Source organism: Epinephelus lanceolatus, chromosome 20 (genome assembly GCF_041903045.1).
Source record: "Epinephelus lanceolatus isolate andai-2023 chromosome 20, ASM4190304v1, whole genome shotgun sequence".
Lineage (NCBI taxonomy): Eukaryota > Metazoa > Chordata > Actinopteri > Perciformes > Serranidae > Epinephelus > Epinephelus lanceolatus.
Window position 1 is genome coordinate 6492977 of NC_135753.1, and position 20050 is coordinate 6513026.

The 20050-nt window shown below is 40.2% G+C and overlaps 1 protein-coding gene across 1 annotated transcript in view; it reads right to left on the reverse strand.

Annotated features, from left to right (window-relative positions):
• Positions 1–20050, reverse strand: part of LOC117265098 (sodium channel protein type 5 subunit alpha-like) — a 370250-nt gene that overhangs the window by 121134 nt on the left and 229066 nt on the right. Inside the window, exons 17-19 of the mRNA XM_033639488.2 lie at positions 10118–10291; positions 6517–6678; positions 6232–6426 (exon numbers count right to left, since the gene is read on the reverse strand). Of these exons, the coding sequence (XP_033495379.1) occupies positions 6232–6426; positions 6517–6678; positions 10118–10291 (531 nt within the window). The remainder of the gene's footprint in view (positions 1–6231; positions 6427–6516; positions 6679–10117; positions 10292–20050) is intronic.

Sequence of the window (20050 nt, forward strand, 5' to 3'; positions counted from 1 at the left end):
ACACACACACACACACACACACACACACACACACACACACACACACACACACATACCCAAGTGTGTACCTAAGATAAGAGGTAATTCCCCACCTCTCTCTTTATCTGTCAATGAAAGCATGGATGCTTATTACATTTAGCTAAATAGCATGCACGCACGCACGCACAGACAGACAGACAGACAGACAGACAGACATACACACACACACACACACACGCACACACACACACACACAATATGACATCACTGGCTTAAAAAAACGCAACCTCACAGCAGACGTCATTAGCCGTGCTGTGTGTTGATTTTTTGAATGAAAATAGAAAACAACTGTGTGTGTGTGTGTGTGTGTGTGTGTGTGTGTGTGTGTGTGTGTGTGTGTGTTAGGTTGGTCTTTCCCCCTGCCCCAGGGCCACCTGGGTAATAATGTAATATCATTAGGTTTGCTGTCACGGAAACATGGTCTCACATTCTCCGTGGTGACTGTTACTGTGACAAAGGTTTGACATGTTAAAGTGAAACGGACATGTGTTACTGATGTTTTCCTTCATTTCTTCCTTTCTGTGTCCTTCCTTTCCTCTTTTGTTTTCAGTCCTTCATTCTGCCTTCATTTCTTTGACCTTTCCCTTTTAATCCCTTTATCCTTTCTACCTTCCCCTTTACCTTCTTTTTCTTTCTTCCTCACTTTGGTTCTCTTTTTCTATTTCTTCCTTCTGCACTTTATTCTTTCCCTCTTTTTCTTCCTTCCTTCCCCTTTACCCTTCTGCATCATTCCTTGCTTATTTGGCTCTCTTCTTTTTCTTCCCTCCCTTCTTCCCTCCTGACTTCTAGCATTCTCTTTCCTTCCATTTCCCTTACTACTTTCATTCTTCCTTTCTCCCCCTCTTCCTCCCCACCACCTTTCCTCATTTTGGTTTCTTTCCTTCTTCCTCCTTTCCCCTTTATCTGTCTTCCTTTCTTCTGAGCTTCTTCCTTTCTTTAGCTCTCTTTCCTTCTTTGCTTGGCTCTCTTTAATTTGTTCATGTATCCTTCCATTCTACTCACTGTTCATCCTTTGTGTCCTCCCCTTTTACCTCCTTTCCCCTCTGTTCGTTATGAGCAATGACACTTGACATCTCAACAAAAAACAGAATCACTCACACACATATGAATGCATACATATATGCCTACACACACACACACACGCACACAGTGAGCTGAGTTGTGCACAGTGAGGCCATTCCCAAAGAGATAAATCACCCGAATTGGAAAGGTTTGGTCATTATGTCACATACATACACTCACACACAAACACACACACATTCTACACACACGTTTGGGCATATTCATTCCGTCAGGTTAGCATATCCCCCTGCCAGGGGAGATACAGTTCCTACCGCTGACAAGAGAAGAATAAGAGGTTGTTGACTGCGAGTGTGTGTGTGTGTGTGTGTGTGTGTGTGTGTGTGTGTGTGGGGGGGGGGGGGGGGGGGGCTGTCTGGCCCATCAAGCTCGTTATTAAATATCCATGAGACCATTAAGCTAAACAGATGAATGAGACTCTATTATTGCTGCACACACACACACACACACACACACACACACACACACACACACACGCACACTTCATGATCCACTGACTGGTGAATATGAGTATGAGACTCTGTATAATGACTAAAAATGACAACAAGAAGAAAATAAGGAGTGCAATAAGATGTAGCAAAAGACAAGTTAACATGACATAAAAGTCTTCTGTTGTTGATTTTATTTTATCCATTTGTTCCTTTCTCATATCAAGGATTCACCATATATGATGTGTTGCCTCATACAGAACTGAAAGTTGCACTTTTCTATTTATAATATAATCTCACGTTACATTTAGACAACTCCACTTTGAGGGAACATTAGGTTAACAATAACAATTTAAAGGTCCAGTGTGTGGGATTTAGGGGGATATATTGGCAGACATTGATTTTAATATAATAAGTATTCATTTAGTGTATAATCCCATGAAAATATGAGTCCTTGTGTTTATGTTACCTTAGAATGGGCTGTGTATATCTACGTAGGGAGCAGATCCTCACCTACTGAGATCACCGTGTTGCACCTCCATGTTTCTACAGTAGCCCAGCACAGACAAAAAAAATGCTGAGGAGAAACCAAAAAAAATCAGTGATCTCAAATAAACTGTTTTTGGACGGTAGGTCAGATAAAACATTTAATTTGACAGCATAGGACATACCACTTGAAGATGTCACTTTAGGCTCTGGGAAATAACAGGATGTTAAGTAATAAATCAAGAAAATAATGGGCAATAATTGACAATAAAAATAGTTTTTAGTTGCAATACTAGTCACAATGACTGCTGGCCAGATTTCCACTAATTCACTGTTCCTCGCATAATATATAATCATATATATATATTTTTTGACCTCCTGACCTTTTCTCCAGCAGTGGGTTTAATGACTTCATCATTTTGTCATTCATCACTGACTCTTGTTATTTCAAGTTCAGTCCATCCAACAAGTGTTTTGATATCAAGTACCACTCGCTCACTCTCATGTAACTCGGCTCACCGTTGTTGTTTTTTTATGTCGAACAAGCGTAATCACCCACACACGCATACACACGATCACTCAGTTATACACATACACACGTGCACCAATGCAGGGAGCACTCATCTAGCCAGAGAAAAAAGAGGAGAAGAAAGATTTCCTTTCTTCTGATAATTATCTGCCATCTCATCTTACACACACACACACACACACACACACACACATCTTTGTAGCTCATTTTACCTGCCTTGCTATAAAATGTAGCCCTGTCTGTCTGGCACTCTGTGTGTGAGTGTGTGTTTGTGTGTCCTAGTCAGTATGTCCTGGTCAGAGGGATTCAGAGCAGACAGGGGGTGGTAACTGGAGAAGAGAAAGTACCCTTATCTGATGGTCACCACACACAAACACACACATGCACATACACACAGAATTTAAGTTGGAGGGTAATAATCAAGACTAAGACCAGGATGGAAGTAAAGAAGAGAAAAAGTAGACAGCAAAGAAGGCAAAAAAATTAACAAATACACTATCAAATTATGCAGCGTATCCTCATATTGGTTCGTATGATATCTCTTTTATCTGCACAAATGGCATTTTCCCATGACCCAAGTAAAGTTATGTAAGTTAGGTTTAGGAAAAGAAACAGTTGGGAGTTCTCATGTAAGGTACTTAAGTTACATATTTTATTTTTAGGAAAAGAAACAAAGTTCTGTACTTATCGTAAAGTTACGTAGGTTAGGTCCAGGTAAAGAAACATGGTTGGGCATTGTCACGTTATGTACTTAACGTAAAGGTATGTTCTTAACTTGACAAGGTGACGACATACGTTAAAATAATCAAAGTTCACTTATTGTTACATGTGACAAAATCACTGGTCTCCTGGGCCAAGTCTTGTCAGTATACAGAAACAGACAGGAGGTCTGCGTCACCGCGATGCTGAGCATGAGGGTGGGTGAGTTAAACTTTGTTTAAACCCCCCCAGTTTCATGGGGAACTTAGCCTGTCCCTCCTGCCACAGGAAATAATGGATTAATCCTGGAAAGCTTTTGATGTAGCACTTTTCTCCTTATGAAAGTAACACAGCAATTATTCAACCAATGAGAATTTGGTCAGACCAGAGCATATCGACCAACTAATTGACCAGTCAACCAGGAGACTACAGCCCTAACATGCACTTTCACAATTTAGTTCAGTTTTTTTATTACACATTCTGGCGTATCACTTTCATTAGTATACTTGTGAACAGTGCATGAGAACAACCTGAATTACAACATATCAGAATGTGGGATCTTTCTGTTGTGTGTGTTATCAACCCTCGAATGAACTAAAACAGCAAACAATCCTCTTACTGGGAAAGGAGGAAGATCACTGTGCTAAATGTATTTCTAAATGTATTATACCATAAAACGTACAACCAGTTCTTTTTCTTTTCTGTATGTTGGAAGTGACAAACTAAAGGGGAAGGTTTTAAACTGTGAAGTACACAGCGAGAGAAAAGACGGAGGCAGAGATAAAGGGATGGTGGAGTGGGCATCAGCACATATGGAGAGTCAGATATAAATGTTAGGAGGTAAAACAGGGAGAGAGGCAGACAGAAACAGAGAAGGAGGGGGTCAGCAGATCAACATTTACTCTGTCTGTAGCTCTCAGTAGATCTCACATAAATCAGCAATTCTTTGGACAGAGTTGAAACACAGGGTCACATGTAAAATATCCCCTCTCTCTTTGTCTCTCTCCATCCATCTATCCACCTGCCTCACTCCACTGTAGCATCCTCAGAATGCCACACAGGTTTTCATCTTAAGTGGTTGTAAAAGCTGTCAGAAGAATAAACCACTGGAAGGTTCAGCCGACAGATCTACAACGTCCAAACAATATGGCACAGAAGTAAAGGGTTTCAGGTGATGTGTCAGAGATCAAAAGTCAATCACCTCCTGCTTTTCAGTGCCTCTGAACACCATGTACCCTCTGACAATGCAGTTCTCACCAACAATGATCAATGCCTCCATGCTTACAACACAGGAACACAGAGTTCTCCAAGATTTTAATCTTTCAATCAATATACACCGCTGTCGCAAGAAGAAAAAAAATGGCATTGTACATTTTGGCAAACCATGATTTATATGTATCATATCAATGTTTCTTAAGTCATGTACTATATAAACTGGCATCTGGTGCTTCTCAAAGTAAAGGAAGTATCCTTAAACAGCTGAATCTGTAGGAGGCTATGTCATCAAATTCTGTTGCATTGTCAAGGATCCTTTGAATTCTACAGAATACAGAGTTCTTCCTTCAGAGAATGTGTGTAACCTCAGTGGGTATGAAGTACAAAATTCTTTACACACAATTTGCTGGAATTAGAGGTCGGGCCTCTTCAATGATGCACACCTAGGCACTCGCTAGCCTGTTTCAACGTGTGTTCACTGAATGCTAGGATGGAGTCTTGCCTAGCCTAAGCAGGACCCAACTTGGAAGGGCATTTCCTACTAAGGAAGCATCCTTGATTTGTACAGCACCATTTGTCATCAGAAGGTGGAGGGGATGGTGCATGGCATGTCACTTAGGTGAAATGCCTGCCAAGCTGCAAACCACCGTTTAGGACCAACAAAACAAAACCTATTGTGTTTTAGTGAGTCATTGCTGTGTTTCCAGGAGCTTTTTAGCCAACAAACAGCGACCCATCCCTGTTTTCTCAGCAGTGACAGAGTCACCAAAAGCAGTCATTTTTCACCAAGACATCATTGTTTTTTCAGCAGGGACTGTGGCCCCCAGACTGAGTATTTTAAGTTTAAACGTCCTCTTTTCCTAACCTACCTCATGGTGCTATCAGTAGTCGCAATACATTGTCTGTGAATTTGCCCCTGAGTGTAGATATGTGTTTGTAATGGCACAACACAAAGTAAGAGGTTACGGGTAAGGTGTCAGGGGTCAGGCGTCTGGGCTCAAACTGGGCTCAAAGTGTAGAAAGTGAACGCCAGAACAGTTCTGCTGGCTCTGACAGCCCTGCATAGACTCAGCCAGCTACAGCTATCTTGTAATAGTTATCAGCAAAGATCCCCCAACAGCAGATTCCTGTAATGTATTGAATAGAGTACCGTAAACTCAATCTGGCTGATATTTATCTGGTAAAAAGCAACTCTTGCTACCATGAAAAACCACAAAGAAAAAACAATTATGTCAAGGACTTGGTCAACAATAATTTAGCAACCCAGAGTTTCCAACCCATTAATTTATTTATGGTGGCCCGCCACGATTAAAATATCTGCTGTGACATTTTGATTTTCTATTTTTGGAGCTGGACCATTTATCAGGTGCCCTGCTGAAATAAATATATAGTTTGTTCCACACTCTCGCAGCTCAGAGCTGCAGAACTGCAGGCGCAGTGAATCTTAACTGTTCATTGTGCTTGCTAGGTCTAAAAGTTCCACCTGAGTTGTGTTCATGGACCCACAAGAATCACAGAATGTAGAGACTTAGAGAGGGGACACTGACTGACACCAGGCAAGAAACAACAACAACAAAATTGCAGGTTACACCCATCCCATCCCCAACAACACACCCTCCTGACGCCCCGCTGGCATTAGCTACCGCCACACTTTGATTCTAATTCTGTGGGAAACATTGCAACCACCAGCAGGGCAAAATTAGATTTCAAAGTTTCAGAAAATCTTTCAGAAGCAAAGGGTCAAAGGTCACTCACCACCAGGTTTCCGATAACCATGACCAGCATGAAGACCAGGATGCACAGCGGCTGACCCGCGACCTCCATGCAGTCCCACATGGTCTCTATCCACTCGCCGCACAGCACCCTGAAGACAATGAGGAACGAGTGGAAGAAGTCCTTCATGTGCCAGCGAGGAAGAGCGCAGTCCTTTGAGATCTTACACACACAGTCCTGGAGGGAGGAAGGAGGACACAGCCTAATGTGTTGAACCCACATGCACAAATCTAAACCTGTATCTTGGTCAGAGGTCAGAGGTGTTACCTGGTAGTTTTTACCAAACAGCTGCATCCCAACCACAGCGAAGATGAAGACAATGATGGCGAGGACGAGCGTCAGGTTGCCCAGAGCGCCCATGGAGTTACCAATGATCTTGATCAGGGTGTTAAGGGTTGGCCACGAACGAGCAAGCTTGAACACACGAAGCTGGAAGCAAAGAGAGACACACAGGAAGAAATGGGATTTCAGAATAAAGGTAATCAAGTCCTCATAATCACTTCTGTGATGTTCTAGAACCAAACAGCCTGAACTGATCTTGTTCATGTTTATTATAGCAAAAAAACCTTTCACAACTGTTGTTCTGTTGTGTGTAAATGTATATTTAATGCCACTATGTATTATTTTTAAGAGATTTTAAATGGTACAATTTGACCAATGTATTCTTTATTATTTGAATTAAAGTACTCTGAAGAAATATTTCACTACTGGAAAGATGGTCTTTTCATCAAACTGAGCAGTCTATGCAAAAGAGTCTCCAAAACAGTCTACGAAAGAATAAATACTTTTGAAATTGGTGCTATATGACCAGTGAAAACAGAGAGGAAGGACTGTGGCATTCACTTCTGCCAAGGTAGAAAACCTACAGCTACCAAACTGCACTGCACTGGACCAATAAATGCACCTGCTGGTGGGTGACGTAATGCGCTGGATGATACAAAACATGTCATCAGGGCTTTCGTTGGAGGGGGGAGATCTAGGCACTGGTAAGATAGAGGGAAGTTCACGTTCTAGTGTAGATATGGACATTGCATCGGCCACCATAGTTAGCAGCCTCCCTGTGACAGTCAGCATCAGAAAAACTCTAATTTGTAAAGTGAAACTGCTTTATTCAGTGTTTTACTGGTTGAAATCACCTGGTCTGTTTGTTTTGGAGAGGAGGAGACCTCTGTGGATAATTCAGCTCTCAATAAAAACCTCCTGAACAATGAACCCTGAAGGAATTCTAATCAGGAGAAGTTTAAGTTGGCTGCAATCTGCAATCCTGACTACTAGATACCACTAAATCTTACAGACTTGAGTTTGCCAATAGCATCATTTCCATTCAGGTGTCTCACTTCTATTGGAAGGAAGGTTTCCAAACCAACAAAGGAGAGCTAAAGAGACAATGAGGGCAGGAAAAGGGAAGGAAGGATGACATTGGAGAGACAAGAGAATGAAAATTAGGACATAAAATAAAACAAGAAAGTACAATGAAGACACACAGAAAGAACACAAAAACAAGAGAAAGAAAAGAAAGAAGTGAATGTATATGTTTATTAGTGAATCTGTGTGTTTGCCACAGGCAGAACCTGCCAACACCCAGAGTGACACTTGGAGAGATCGACGTAGACAGACGCAGACAGGCTTCAAGGATCTGTGTGTGTTCTCTTTGTGCGTGTGTATGTGTGCTTTCTATGTGTGTGTTTTGGGTGGATGTTGACAACCACCGTCCTTGCCTTGTGCAGCAAAGTTGGCCGCAGCTGAACCTGACATGTATTTTAGTGACATCGCTCATCAACAGCCAATCACCACGTCCCTTGCACACTGAGAAACATCCTGAGGATTGATGCCTTTTCATTGGTGCTTCAGCTGATGGTCAACCAGCTCGCACCGGCCAGCATGTGCACTACGTTTCCTCTTTTAGATAATCTTTTCTTCTGTCTCACTTTCAAGGGAATTTGTGGACTGTTTTTATGGTATTTGTTGTCTCTGTATCTTTACAAGCTGTTTTGTTTATTATTGTCTATAAGCAGAGGTGGAGGAAAATATTTTTCTTTGTCATTTGGTTTAGTTTCTTTTTATTTTATATATGATTACAATAATATTACAAGTATATTTAGTATTATTCATTACCTTTACTAATATTTTAATGATTATGTTTTTTCCTTATTTTTTTCCTATTATTATTTGCTCAGTCCTTTTGTCTTGTCTCTTCTTTATCAAATACAGATTCAAATACATTCGTTTACCATACCTGTTTCCATCTACCCTCATGAATGTTTTTTTTTTTTTTTGTTTTTTTTTTTAAGATATTTTTGGGGGCATTTTGGCCTTTAATTGAGAGGACAGACAAGCATGAAGGGGGGGGAGAGAGAAGGAGTGACAAGCAGCAAAGGGCCACAGGCTGGAGTCAAACCCGGGCCCCTGCGGCAACAGCCTTGTACACGGGGCCCCTGCTCTACCACTAAGCCACCGACGCCCCAACCCTCATGAATGTTTTGTATGCCACTACCTCAAATTTGTGTACTACCCTCCCCAGCAACAAAAAGAAGAAAAAAAGAAAAACAGTATACAAAAACTATGTTACGAGTAAAAGTCCTACATTTAAGTTTTTCCTGAAGTGGGAAGTACAAAAGTATTAGCATGAAAATATAACTAATGTACCAAAAAATATGCAGAATGTCCCATTTCAGAATATTATATATTTTATTACTAGATTATAATTATTGATGCATTAGTGTGTTCGTCGCTTTAATGTTGCAGCTGGTAAAGGTAGAGCTCATTTTAATAACTTTATATGCAGATTTATAGTTTGTATCTTTACATGGCTTCGTTGAATACTTGATTCTGCTTGGTCTATTATTTAATTCTACGGTCTTTTTTACTTTTACTGAAGAGCAGGCCTCAGCTATGAATTAGACGCACTTCTGATCATTGATGCTTATCAGAAGCAATGGAATCATTTTTAAATCAATGAATGCTAGCATAATTATTTTTTTAAAATAAACAAATCTTTCGTAAAAAAAAAAAAAATTAAACTAATAAAATCCTTTTTAAATCTATAAAACAATTTTTGAAATGACAAAATACATTTTAAGCAATAAAAACATTTTAAAATCAATATTTCGTGTTAAATTATTGATGTCTTCTGTGAATAGCCATGGGTAAGGCATGATAATGAACAGCAAATGAAATGAAAGGGTGATTCTGGACCCCGACGCAAAGAAAAGAGATCTTGAATCATCTTGAAGGGGTTAATTTTGCAGTACGTTATCCCTTAGTTAAAAATCTGACTCCGTAAAATAACAAAAGTTGTAAGATAAATGTAGTTCAGTAAAAAGGACAATATTTCATTCTGAGATGTAGCGGAGGAGAACTTTAAGTAGCAGGAAATGGAAACATAATCAAGTAAAGTACAAGTACCTCAAAAATATCCTTAAGAACAGCATCTAAATAACTGTAATTTGTGAATTTTCACCACTGTCTATATAAGTCCTGAAAAACCAAAAGTATGAGATTATTCTACCTTTTCTTACCTGTTCAGTCAGGAATTTGTGCTGAAAAATGTTGGAAATATGAGACCTCAGTAACGGACTCAGTTTAGACGAGACCTGCTCACTAGATCTGGCAACTTTTTAAAGCAACTTAGTTAAATGGTGGCATAGAGAATATCTCTCCAACACATATTTCGATTGAAAAGTCATTTCTGCATGTGATGTCATCAGATATGCAAACTAGTTTATCATGTTATATAACTGCTTTCCATTACAAAAAGTTGGTAACAATGGAAAAAATCATTTCAAACTTGATTCAAGAAACTGATTTTGAAGGACTGATGAAGAAGTTTGTTGGCAACTTGAAATTTCAGGTGTAATCTGAGCATTACCAGTCTGAAGGAGCGCAGCACACTGAGCCCCTCCACATCAGACAGGCCGAGCTCCATGAGGCTGAGGCAGACGATGATGCTGTCGAAGATGTTCCAGCCCGTCTGAAAGTAGTAGTACGGATCAAGAGCAATGATCTTCAACAACATCTCTGCTGTGAAGATCCCTGAGAACACCTAAAACACAGAGACACACGGACATTTTAATATTAATGTGACAACCATACTGATGTTTTAATTTGGTGTATTTGAGGAGTTGATTTTATGAAAATATGCTGAAGCTGCTGCTAAAATATTACAATCACCTGCTTTGTTAATGATCATGTTCATACAGAAAATAAAGTTCAAATTAAATAAACGGCCTTATTTGGAAAATCCAAATGGAATAGGCTGTTTCCATGACCCCAGTCAAATTATCGTCTTATTTGGACTAACAGGAATATTAGCGTGTATGAAAATGTAGGTAACCTGTTGTTTTGCCGGCAAAATGAGTCAGGAAACCTGACCTCTGCTGTGAGCTTTAGATTTTAGAAAAACAAAGAAAACTCACTGTGCATGTAATTTAAATTATACTGAAGATATAAAATATAATTTACAGCACCAATTATATATTACTAATAGTCTGAGATAGACAAACACAAGGAGATCGTCTCTGTGCTAAGGTACTAGAAATAGCTGTGACACACACACACACACACACACACACACACACACACACACAAATGCACACAAACCTATAAAGTGGACACATACAGGTAGGGACAGTCAGGTAATGACACACAAACACACACACACACACACACACACACACACATAAACACACACAGGCATACAAAAAGCTAAATGAAGGGCAGAGTTAGCCAAAGGGTAGGACATTTCAGACTGGGTTAGATTCTCTCTCTCTCTCTCTCTCTCTCTCTCTCTCTCTCAGACACACACACATACACACACACACATGCGTGTCACCTCCTATAAACCCCAGCTGAAGTACACAAGTTCTTTAAAAGCCAACAGGAGTTCAGAAACAAAGGAACACTCCAGCACACTGACCTGCTGCACTCACATTAACACACACTGTTAGTATGAATGCTAACCATTTTCAACACATTGTGTGCATGTACAGGTATGTATGTATGCTAAAGTATTAGCGTGGAGACATTGAGCTGAATCACAGACCCGCGCTGCTTTATTAAACAGTTTTTAATAAAGGGGAACTATTATGCTTTTCCTTATTTTGTGTCATACATCTACACCTATCAGCCAAAACATTAAAACCAGTGACAGGTGAAGTGAATAACTGATTTTTTTGTTCCAATGCATTGCTCTGCTAGAAAACCTTCTGGCATTCATGTGGATACCACCTGATTGGTGTATATGTATAATGTTACAATGCCGGATGTTAATATTAAACATGGCCAAAGTTTTGAGGTAAATGTATTTAAAAGTAATCCCTGTAAGCAAAAACCTCAGGCTACAGACAGTTCTGAATACGGTTTCTAGCCTTTTTTTTCCTACTATTACTACTTTTACTTTTTACTAGGCTTCTTCTACGCTTCTATGAGTGTCTACGCTAAATACTCATATAGCTACATGCTAACATATAGCTACATGCTAATGTCAAGGAAACATGTAATCTTGGTTGCTAATGTTCATTTCTCCCTGAGTTCAGATTTTACTCTGTATTCATGTGGTGTCTGAATGATAAAAAAAAACAAACAAAACAAAAAAACAACAAGTGCACGCCCTCAAGTCGGAACAACAACTCAGAAAATTGGTGAAAATTTTGGCACGAGTTACCAAGTTGACGTCACATATGCAGAAACATGCCAAATGTTCAGTTGATTTTACTAAACTAATAATTCTTTTGCTCACATGTAATTTGTAAAATGGTATTGTGTTGTAAGTGTTGTAAGACACCTTTTAATAAAATGATCCAAATTTTATTAACGTGTTGTTTATAAGCTTTGAGCAATAAAAAATAGCACATTTTCCCTGTAGGGTCCTTGTTGTTTCCACATTATGACTTAAAGTTCATGAACACGCCAAAGTCAGAGGAACAACTTCTCGACAATCTCTCTGCTGAAACATGTTCAGTTGTGTTTAGAAGCGTTTATTGGTGATTTTTAACAGTAGAAAGTGCCACTATTCTCTGTTACAGTCATTCCTCAGCTGTAATGACGGTGCAGAGATGCTGAGATACTGAAGACTGGGAAACACTAACCAGTCAGAGCAGACTGGGCTTTTTCAGGAGGGGGCCTTAAAGAAAAAGACAATAAAACAGAGGGTGAATACAGGTGTTCCAGCACAGACAGTGTGAGGAAAATGAGGAAAGTGCTTATTGAAAAGAAACCCAATATACAAGTATGAACCTGAAAGACCCGACCAAGAACTCCAGTAAAGCTGCAGGTTATATTGAGTCAGGTCTGCAAGTGCTCCACTCTACTGCTGCAGGTCTCAGGTCTGTCTTTTCGTCTTTTTTCTAGATTTTGGCAAATCAAGATTTATGTAAATGCAATCTTTTTCTTTTCGACCCCTTGCTTTTGTAACGATTATGGTCAATCCCACATCGCCTGCTGTCAGTGCTTTGAGAAGCAATAGCTCCCATGCATCTCTGTGTTCGTGCATAACACCATGTTAAGTAGGTCTTCACCAGGCTTAATTTCTGAAATGTGGATTAAAAAAATAACCTTTACAAACAAGAGGAGACAAAATATTATAGACTGTTTTGCTCAAAGCAACTGTTTCATTTTCTCTGCTACACGCACCATATCTGGACCACAAACATGATGGGTAACAATGACGACAGCAGGACCTGGGAGAAAGAAACGAGGTGGGCATGACTAGATTGACTAAATTCTTCAATATAATCTGATGACTAAAAAGACTAAAGTGTCAACACTTTTCATTGACTAAAACTATATCAACTAGAATTACCGCCTCGCAGTTGTATACCTCCACAAACCAAGTCGCAGTTACAGTTTACATCCATGTCTGTGAAAACATGGATGCTTCACACACATCTTCCCAAGTGTCACCAATTCAGTATTGGACTAAATGTCTTCCCTTCTGTTCCTGAGACATGACGTTGATTAATGGCCAGTAAAGTGTTTTATGCAAAACATTGTGATGTCACAGTGAAGTTGACCTTTGACCTTTTGGACATTAAATGTCATCACTTCATATAACAGCTACGGTTTTCTTTGACTGAAATGATACTAACATACCCAGACTTTTAATCAATTCAAACTTGACTAAAAAAACAGGTTGAGGTTGCAGCTGCAGTTTTTTTTTTAAATTCAGTGACCTGAGGACAGTTGCAGACTTGCAGTTTACTGAACCAGCCGTGTTCTTGATTTGGTGATTTTTAGGAAACAACACTTTTCTCAGCTGTTTGCTCCTGTGGTTTGATCCTTTAAGCTTCTCTCTCTGCAGACCTCAGCTCGTCCGGGGTTTGCCTAGCTCTGCTTTACATCACGTGTGTGTCTGTGTTTGCTGCGTTTAAAGTGTGTGTTTGTTGAAAGTGCACGTGAGAGTGTATTAATGTGTGTGTCCTTGCAGCAGCAGCAGCAGCAGCAGCAGCAGTCCCTCTCCCTGCTTGTTGTTCCAGAAAGAAGGGGATCCTCGATGTGACACCGGCTACGTGACACACGTGTGTTTGTGTGTGTGTTTCTGTTTCTTGGTCTGTGCATGTGTGTGTGTTTGTTTGTGTGTGTGTGTTAAAATGGCAGTGTGTGTGCAAGTCTCCCACAAAAAGTGAGTTCTGAGGTTTAATGGTTCGACTACTTTTGTCCCTATGCACACAAAATCACACACACACAAAATCAGGCTCTTTCTGGGGTTACCTCTTCATCTCAAACACACGAACACACACACACACACACACACACACACAGATGATCCTCTTACATGGGCTCATTAACTCTGTAGTGTGTTGATTAGCTACTCAACAATCACGCTGTTATTATTACCACCATCAGGAGAGCCTCTCTCTCCATCACTTTCTCCTGTAAGTGAGTGATGTGTCGATGAAGGAGGCTCTCTCAGTACGCAGAGGTTGAGCAAAAACTCATAGTTGAAGATGAGAATGTGAAATGAAGTGAGTATAAGTGATTCAGAGTGTGCATTTTCAACATATGAGAGGGAGGAGGCGTCAGTTAGTTACGGCAGAGGTTGCTGGTTTGAATCCTGCCTGTGCTGCTGCTGCTGCAGTGTTTCAGTTTAATGTAGTGCAGTGTGGTGGTGTTGTGTTACTGATCAGTGAAGAGTGTGTGTGTAACTGTGTGTTGACGTCAGGCAGAGTGACGTTAATGAAGTTAAACACAGTTCAGCTGTCAAATATCAGCAGCAGCCTCTGGCCTCAAACATCACGCTGTGGGAAACATCACACACTCACAGCTCCTTATATTATAATACTTAGGTACTTATTATTTCATAAACCCGACATCATACATCGAGTTTACTCTACTGTTTATTCTACATTCTATATTTCTTGTATGTTAACTAAATCATTCTGCACTGCTTTTTGCACTTAAACAGAAACTTGCACTAAATATATGAATATATGAAGAGGTGTTCCTATGTGGTGATAAATATTGATATTACATTTCAGTTGCTGGGACACATTACATGGAAGCTATTAAAACATGATCTATTAGAATAATTATGTAAAATAAATAAACCACACAACAGTAATGAAAATAAGAGTGCTACGAGAGAACAATCTGGCGTAATTTTTTGAATCATAATTTTCTTTAATTACTGAAAACACCTCAGTTTTGTGTTATTTAAACAGTAATACATGGCTGATCCCTCAGTCAGCCCCCAGTAGTTAAACAGAGAGCTGGGAAGCTTGGAGGTGAGCTTAGCGTCCTCTAACTGCCAGTATCGGGTAAAACTGACGCAGCTGGTCAGATATCCTTAAAACTTACTTTACCAAGATGCAGAGGCCTCGGCTGGTTTGACCAAAGTGTTTTATGGTGCTGCTGTTTCACTATGCTGCTCTGTCTTGTCTGTCCGTGTACTGTCAGTGCCCTGTACACGTGTTTTCATGGCGTGAGAAAATGGATGTGTGGTGTAAGGCTCCATGTCATTGGTCCAACATCCCATTAGTCCGACGTCCCGTTGCTCCAATATGTGATTATACTAGGCTATACTGTATTTGTGTACCATAGAGGATCAGCAAACGCAACAAAAGTAGGCTACTGGTCGAGATACAAGTGTCATAGAGAGAAGAGAATGAAACACCATAACCTCCTTTATTAACTCTGGGGTCCGGGTTGTGTGGGGAGCTCTCCGCGGTGCTGAACGGCTCCCGGCGGGCGTATTTCTGCCTAGATGGTGCGCCGTGACCGGCTCTGGGTCAGCTGGGAAAGGCTTGAGGCAAAGCAGGCTCACAGCTTATGTGTTTGCCACTTTCTTTTTCATTTTAACCCACACCATGATCTTTTCCTAACCCTAACCAAGTGGTTTTTGTGCCTAAACCTAACCAGACCTTAACCACAGGGCATCATGATGATTTCGGAACAGCGGGACTTCTGAACAATGGGATGTCGGAATAATGGGCTGTCGGACCAATGGGCAGACTCTGTGGTGTAAAAGTGTGTGAAAAGTGTCAATTGCACACGGTCAGTGGGTGAGTAGGCAGGTGCACCATGTTAAAGCCACAGTGTGTAGAAATTTCTCCCATCTAATGCTGAAATCATATATTGTATTCAAACAGATGGCGCACTCTAGTGCCTCACTGTTTCAAATATGTATTGCAGCAACTGTAGCTGCTGTGTACCAAAAAGCTATGATAACACTGATGAAACCATGTCATCCGATACTACATGGAGTATTCATTCAGGCTCCTATACAGACACACGCGACGCGAGTTGACAAACCCCCTCCTCACCATGCTGGCTGTGTTTACAACGTAGGACTGTTGGGACAGGTGTAAATTGAAACAAACCAATCATGTCTTGTCCTTTGACAACTGACAAGTGTCTCAACCTCACACACCTCATCCCTCTCCTCGCATTACTGCGCCGCTAACAGCTGTTAGTGGCCAGCGGCACTACTGCCGCAAAACAAAGTCCCACTCTTTGAGCATAATGCAGGATCATGTATTATGCAGCATCATGGGAGACGGAATCCTCGTCACCAAGAAAGTGCAAAAGGGAATCAAAAAGGCAGCGTGCCCGGCGAATTAAAAAAAACAAGGGTCAGCATCGGGGTTGCCTTTCCCAGGTGGAGAGAGCTGCTGAAGGAGAAAGGTAATACAATCACAGGCCAGCGCTAACAGCGGCTAACAGCGGCGCAGTGATGCGAGGAGAGGGATGAGGCTGTTAGTGACTGGCCGCTAACATCGGCTAACAGCCAACAGCGGCGCTGGCCTGTGATTGCATTACCATTCTCCCTCAGCAGCTCTCTCTACCTGGGAAAGTCTACCCCGATGTGGGCCTTCGTTTTTTTAATTCGCCGGCCACGCTGCCTTTTCTATTCCCTTTTGCGCTTTCTTGGCGACAAGGATTCCGACTCTCATGATGCTGCATATGCATGATCCTGCATCATGCTCAAAGAGTGGGACTTTGTTTCAAATTTGCCAGGGTAGTAGCAAAGCGCCTCTTGCTCCTCTCCTTCGGCTCCTCAGTCACGCAGTGCTGGCCTGGCTCTCAACGAAAACGCCGAAGGCGGTGATGTATGTCCCTTGCTGGCGGGTGTATTCTCAAGATGGCGAAACGTAATGGAACCCCACAGACGACTTACCCGCACAATGTACAAACAAATCCGAAATTCTCCTTTTACGAGAATAAGTCAGATTATTGGTGGAGGTAATAGTACACCAGTGATGACATATTTATGAATGCAGACATCAATTTTTGCCAATAAACAACTGAAAATGTTACACAATGCCCCTTTAAGTGCAGCGGTGCATGTAGAGCTAAGAAATATGTGCACAGCTCAAATTGGACGTGCACTACCTTTCATATGGCTGTGTTCTTTGGAGCCCTATACCTGTACTCTGTGCAATCCCAAAAAACGTTGAATCTAGTCTAATCAAACAATATTTATAAATTCATAAACAACATTTATGAAATTATATCAAATAAGAAAATATTGTAAACTTTACAGTTTTTTTTTTGGTTTCATTATTCAATGTTCATATGTATTTTAAAAAGTTGTGAATTTTTGACACTTTAAATCTGCTGCATTTGATTGGCTAACTTAGGCTGGATGATTATGAATCAAACGGCAGCTCTGATCCCAACCACATTCAGACATTTGTTTTTTGTTTTTTGGTCATAAGATGCATCTTGCTGTTGCTGGGCAACACCTACTTCCCTGTCAATCACCTATGTGCCAGAGACCTAAACACTTATAGGTAGCAACGTTCAAGTATTCAAGTTTTTGTAAGCATCACACAAATGTTCGTCTTTGTTAGATTGAACTGTTACAGTAATGACCAGATTTTCCTCCATGTTTGTTACTGGTAGTTCTTCTCTATGGGAATTTCCATTTTCTGATCGGATAGCAGAGAAAAAGCTGCACTGATGTTGACAATTTATTCTCTCAGAGCTGAACCTTTTCAATTTAGGCTGATCACTGTACAAAAACACAAACAGGACGACTTATCGTCTCCTAATTCAAGACAGACCTGACACGTAACATTGCTGGAGACAGAAACATGGATCCTGAGGGTTTTGTGGGTCTCAGGTCTGACTGAGGACTCTTGTGACTTATCCTACCAACAGTTGAGTGTTTGAGGACACAATGATGACTTTAAAGTTCAGTTCGTGTTCGCGACTGAGGACTGTGTGTGTGTGTGTGTGTGTGTGTCTGCAGAGACAAAGTCTCTGATTCACTGACTGAGGGATGAAAAACTACTCTGACCAGCAAGTGTGTGTGTGTGTGTGTGTGCGTGCTGCTGGCTAACAAACAGGGGATGTCGACATCAGCACTCACTAATAACAGTAACATCAGCACAGAGCAGATGACACGGACTCTGTGTGTGTATGTGTGTGTGTGTGTGTGTGTGTGTGTGTGTGTGTGAGAGAGAGAGAGAGAGAGAGAGAGAGAGAGAGAGAGAGAGAGAGAGAGAGAGAGAGCGAGACACGTGATTATTTTTGTCACAACCAGGCAGATATAATGAGTAAGCACCAGGACACACACACACACACATACGGTAGCCAGCTCATAATTAGAAATATCGGATTTAAGTTTATATTTAATCAACTTTATTTTTCTAAAATCTGTTTTAGGGCAATTTTTGTTGGAAATATTTAACCCTTTACAAATGGACATCCTGTGGACTGCCAAACCATTATAGCTAGAGCATTCATTCTTTTTGCCGTGGAAAGATAAGGCTTCTGTCATCACATCATGAGCTTATGTTACCCTTTCTTACGTACGGTGCAAATGTTGTATCTCATCATAGTCATGCCAGAATTTCCCCATACAAGCTGTGGGAGATGGATGTTTGCATAATCCTGTATATATTGATAGAAAACAGGGCTGCTCCTTGAAAGCCAGGGATCAGCTGGAGACCCCTCATTCAACACAGCTGCGGACACAATGCAGTGGCATAAGGAAGGACAAACTTTCCACTACAAGGCTCCAAGATAACATTATCTTCTCTCTTCTGCTTTAAAGAGGTGAATTAACAGCTCACAGATACTTAATACGACACAGTCTCTGGCTTTTGTTTGATATCTAGTGTCAGCAAAAAATGCACATTTCTGATCCATTATTAGCATCATTAGGTTATTTACTATATTACATGAATGCCACTGTCACACTGAATGTTCTGCTGAACCCCATTTAAAATGTCTAAATTTATATGAAAAAAATAAAAATAAAAAATGGTTGAATATGATTGTATTGACAAAATTCTGAGTCAGGTACAACCCTGATTTTAAATAACAACCATAATAGAACAGTCATTCTTTTTGCAGCAGAAAGCTTCTGTCTTAAGTGTCATCACGTTGTACGCTCATGAGGATGTCATTCCACTAAGTTACACGTGGTGCAAAACCATGCGAAAACTAGTTGTGGTGCCAGAGGAATGAATGATGAATCTATCATCATCATTATAAAAGTCTTTGCACTCTGCTTATAGAAATGAGCATATCTCAAAACCTAAAAAAGCAAGTAGTTCAAATAACTAACTGAAGCATTATAAAATGTTTTGTTTATGTTTCTATGTTTAAAAATCTTGTGGATCAATACATTTTGTTCTTTTATTTTGCAAAGTAAAAAAACATCCAATTTTTGTATTTTTCTAAACTTTCACAAAAAGTAAGGAAATTTGTGTTTGGTAGATTATTTCTTTGTTGTAACAATGCTTCTTGGCAGTAAATCTTATACTGTTGGAAAGCCTGTTTATTTCCCTTTTAAATGGTGCCACATTTGTAAGGTACATGCATTTGTGGGATGAGCAGCAGAGCTGAGTATGTGGGTTGCGCCCATGAAAAATTTGTCAAATCTTCTCTGCCAATGCCAAACAGCTTTTTTTTGCTGTTGACTCTTGTTTGGTGTTGTTTGGTGGATTGGATGATTGAAGTCTGAAGAAACATTGTTATGCGGATGATACACAATTGTATTTATCCATAAAGCCAGGAGAAACGGATCAATTAACTAAACTTCAAAAATGCCTTGTAAGCATAAAATCCTGGATGAGCTCCAATTTCCTGATATTAAATTCAAACAAAACAGAAGTTGTTGTTCTCTGCCCCAAACAACTCAAAAACTCTTTATCTGATGATATAGTTTCTCTGGATGTCATTGCTCTGGCCTCTAGCACTACCGTATGTTTTTGTGTTTATTTTTTCAAATTTGATGAACAAATATATAAGCTTTTGCATTTTTAAAATTTCTGACATAATTTCAATAGTTTTATCAATTATAATGGTTTATTGACTAACACATCTTTTTAGATTAGGTTGTACAGATTTTAGG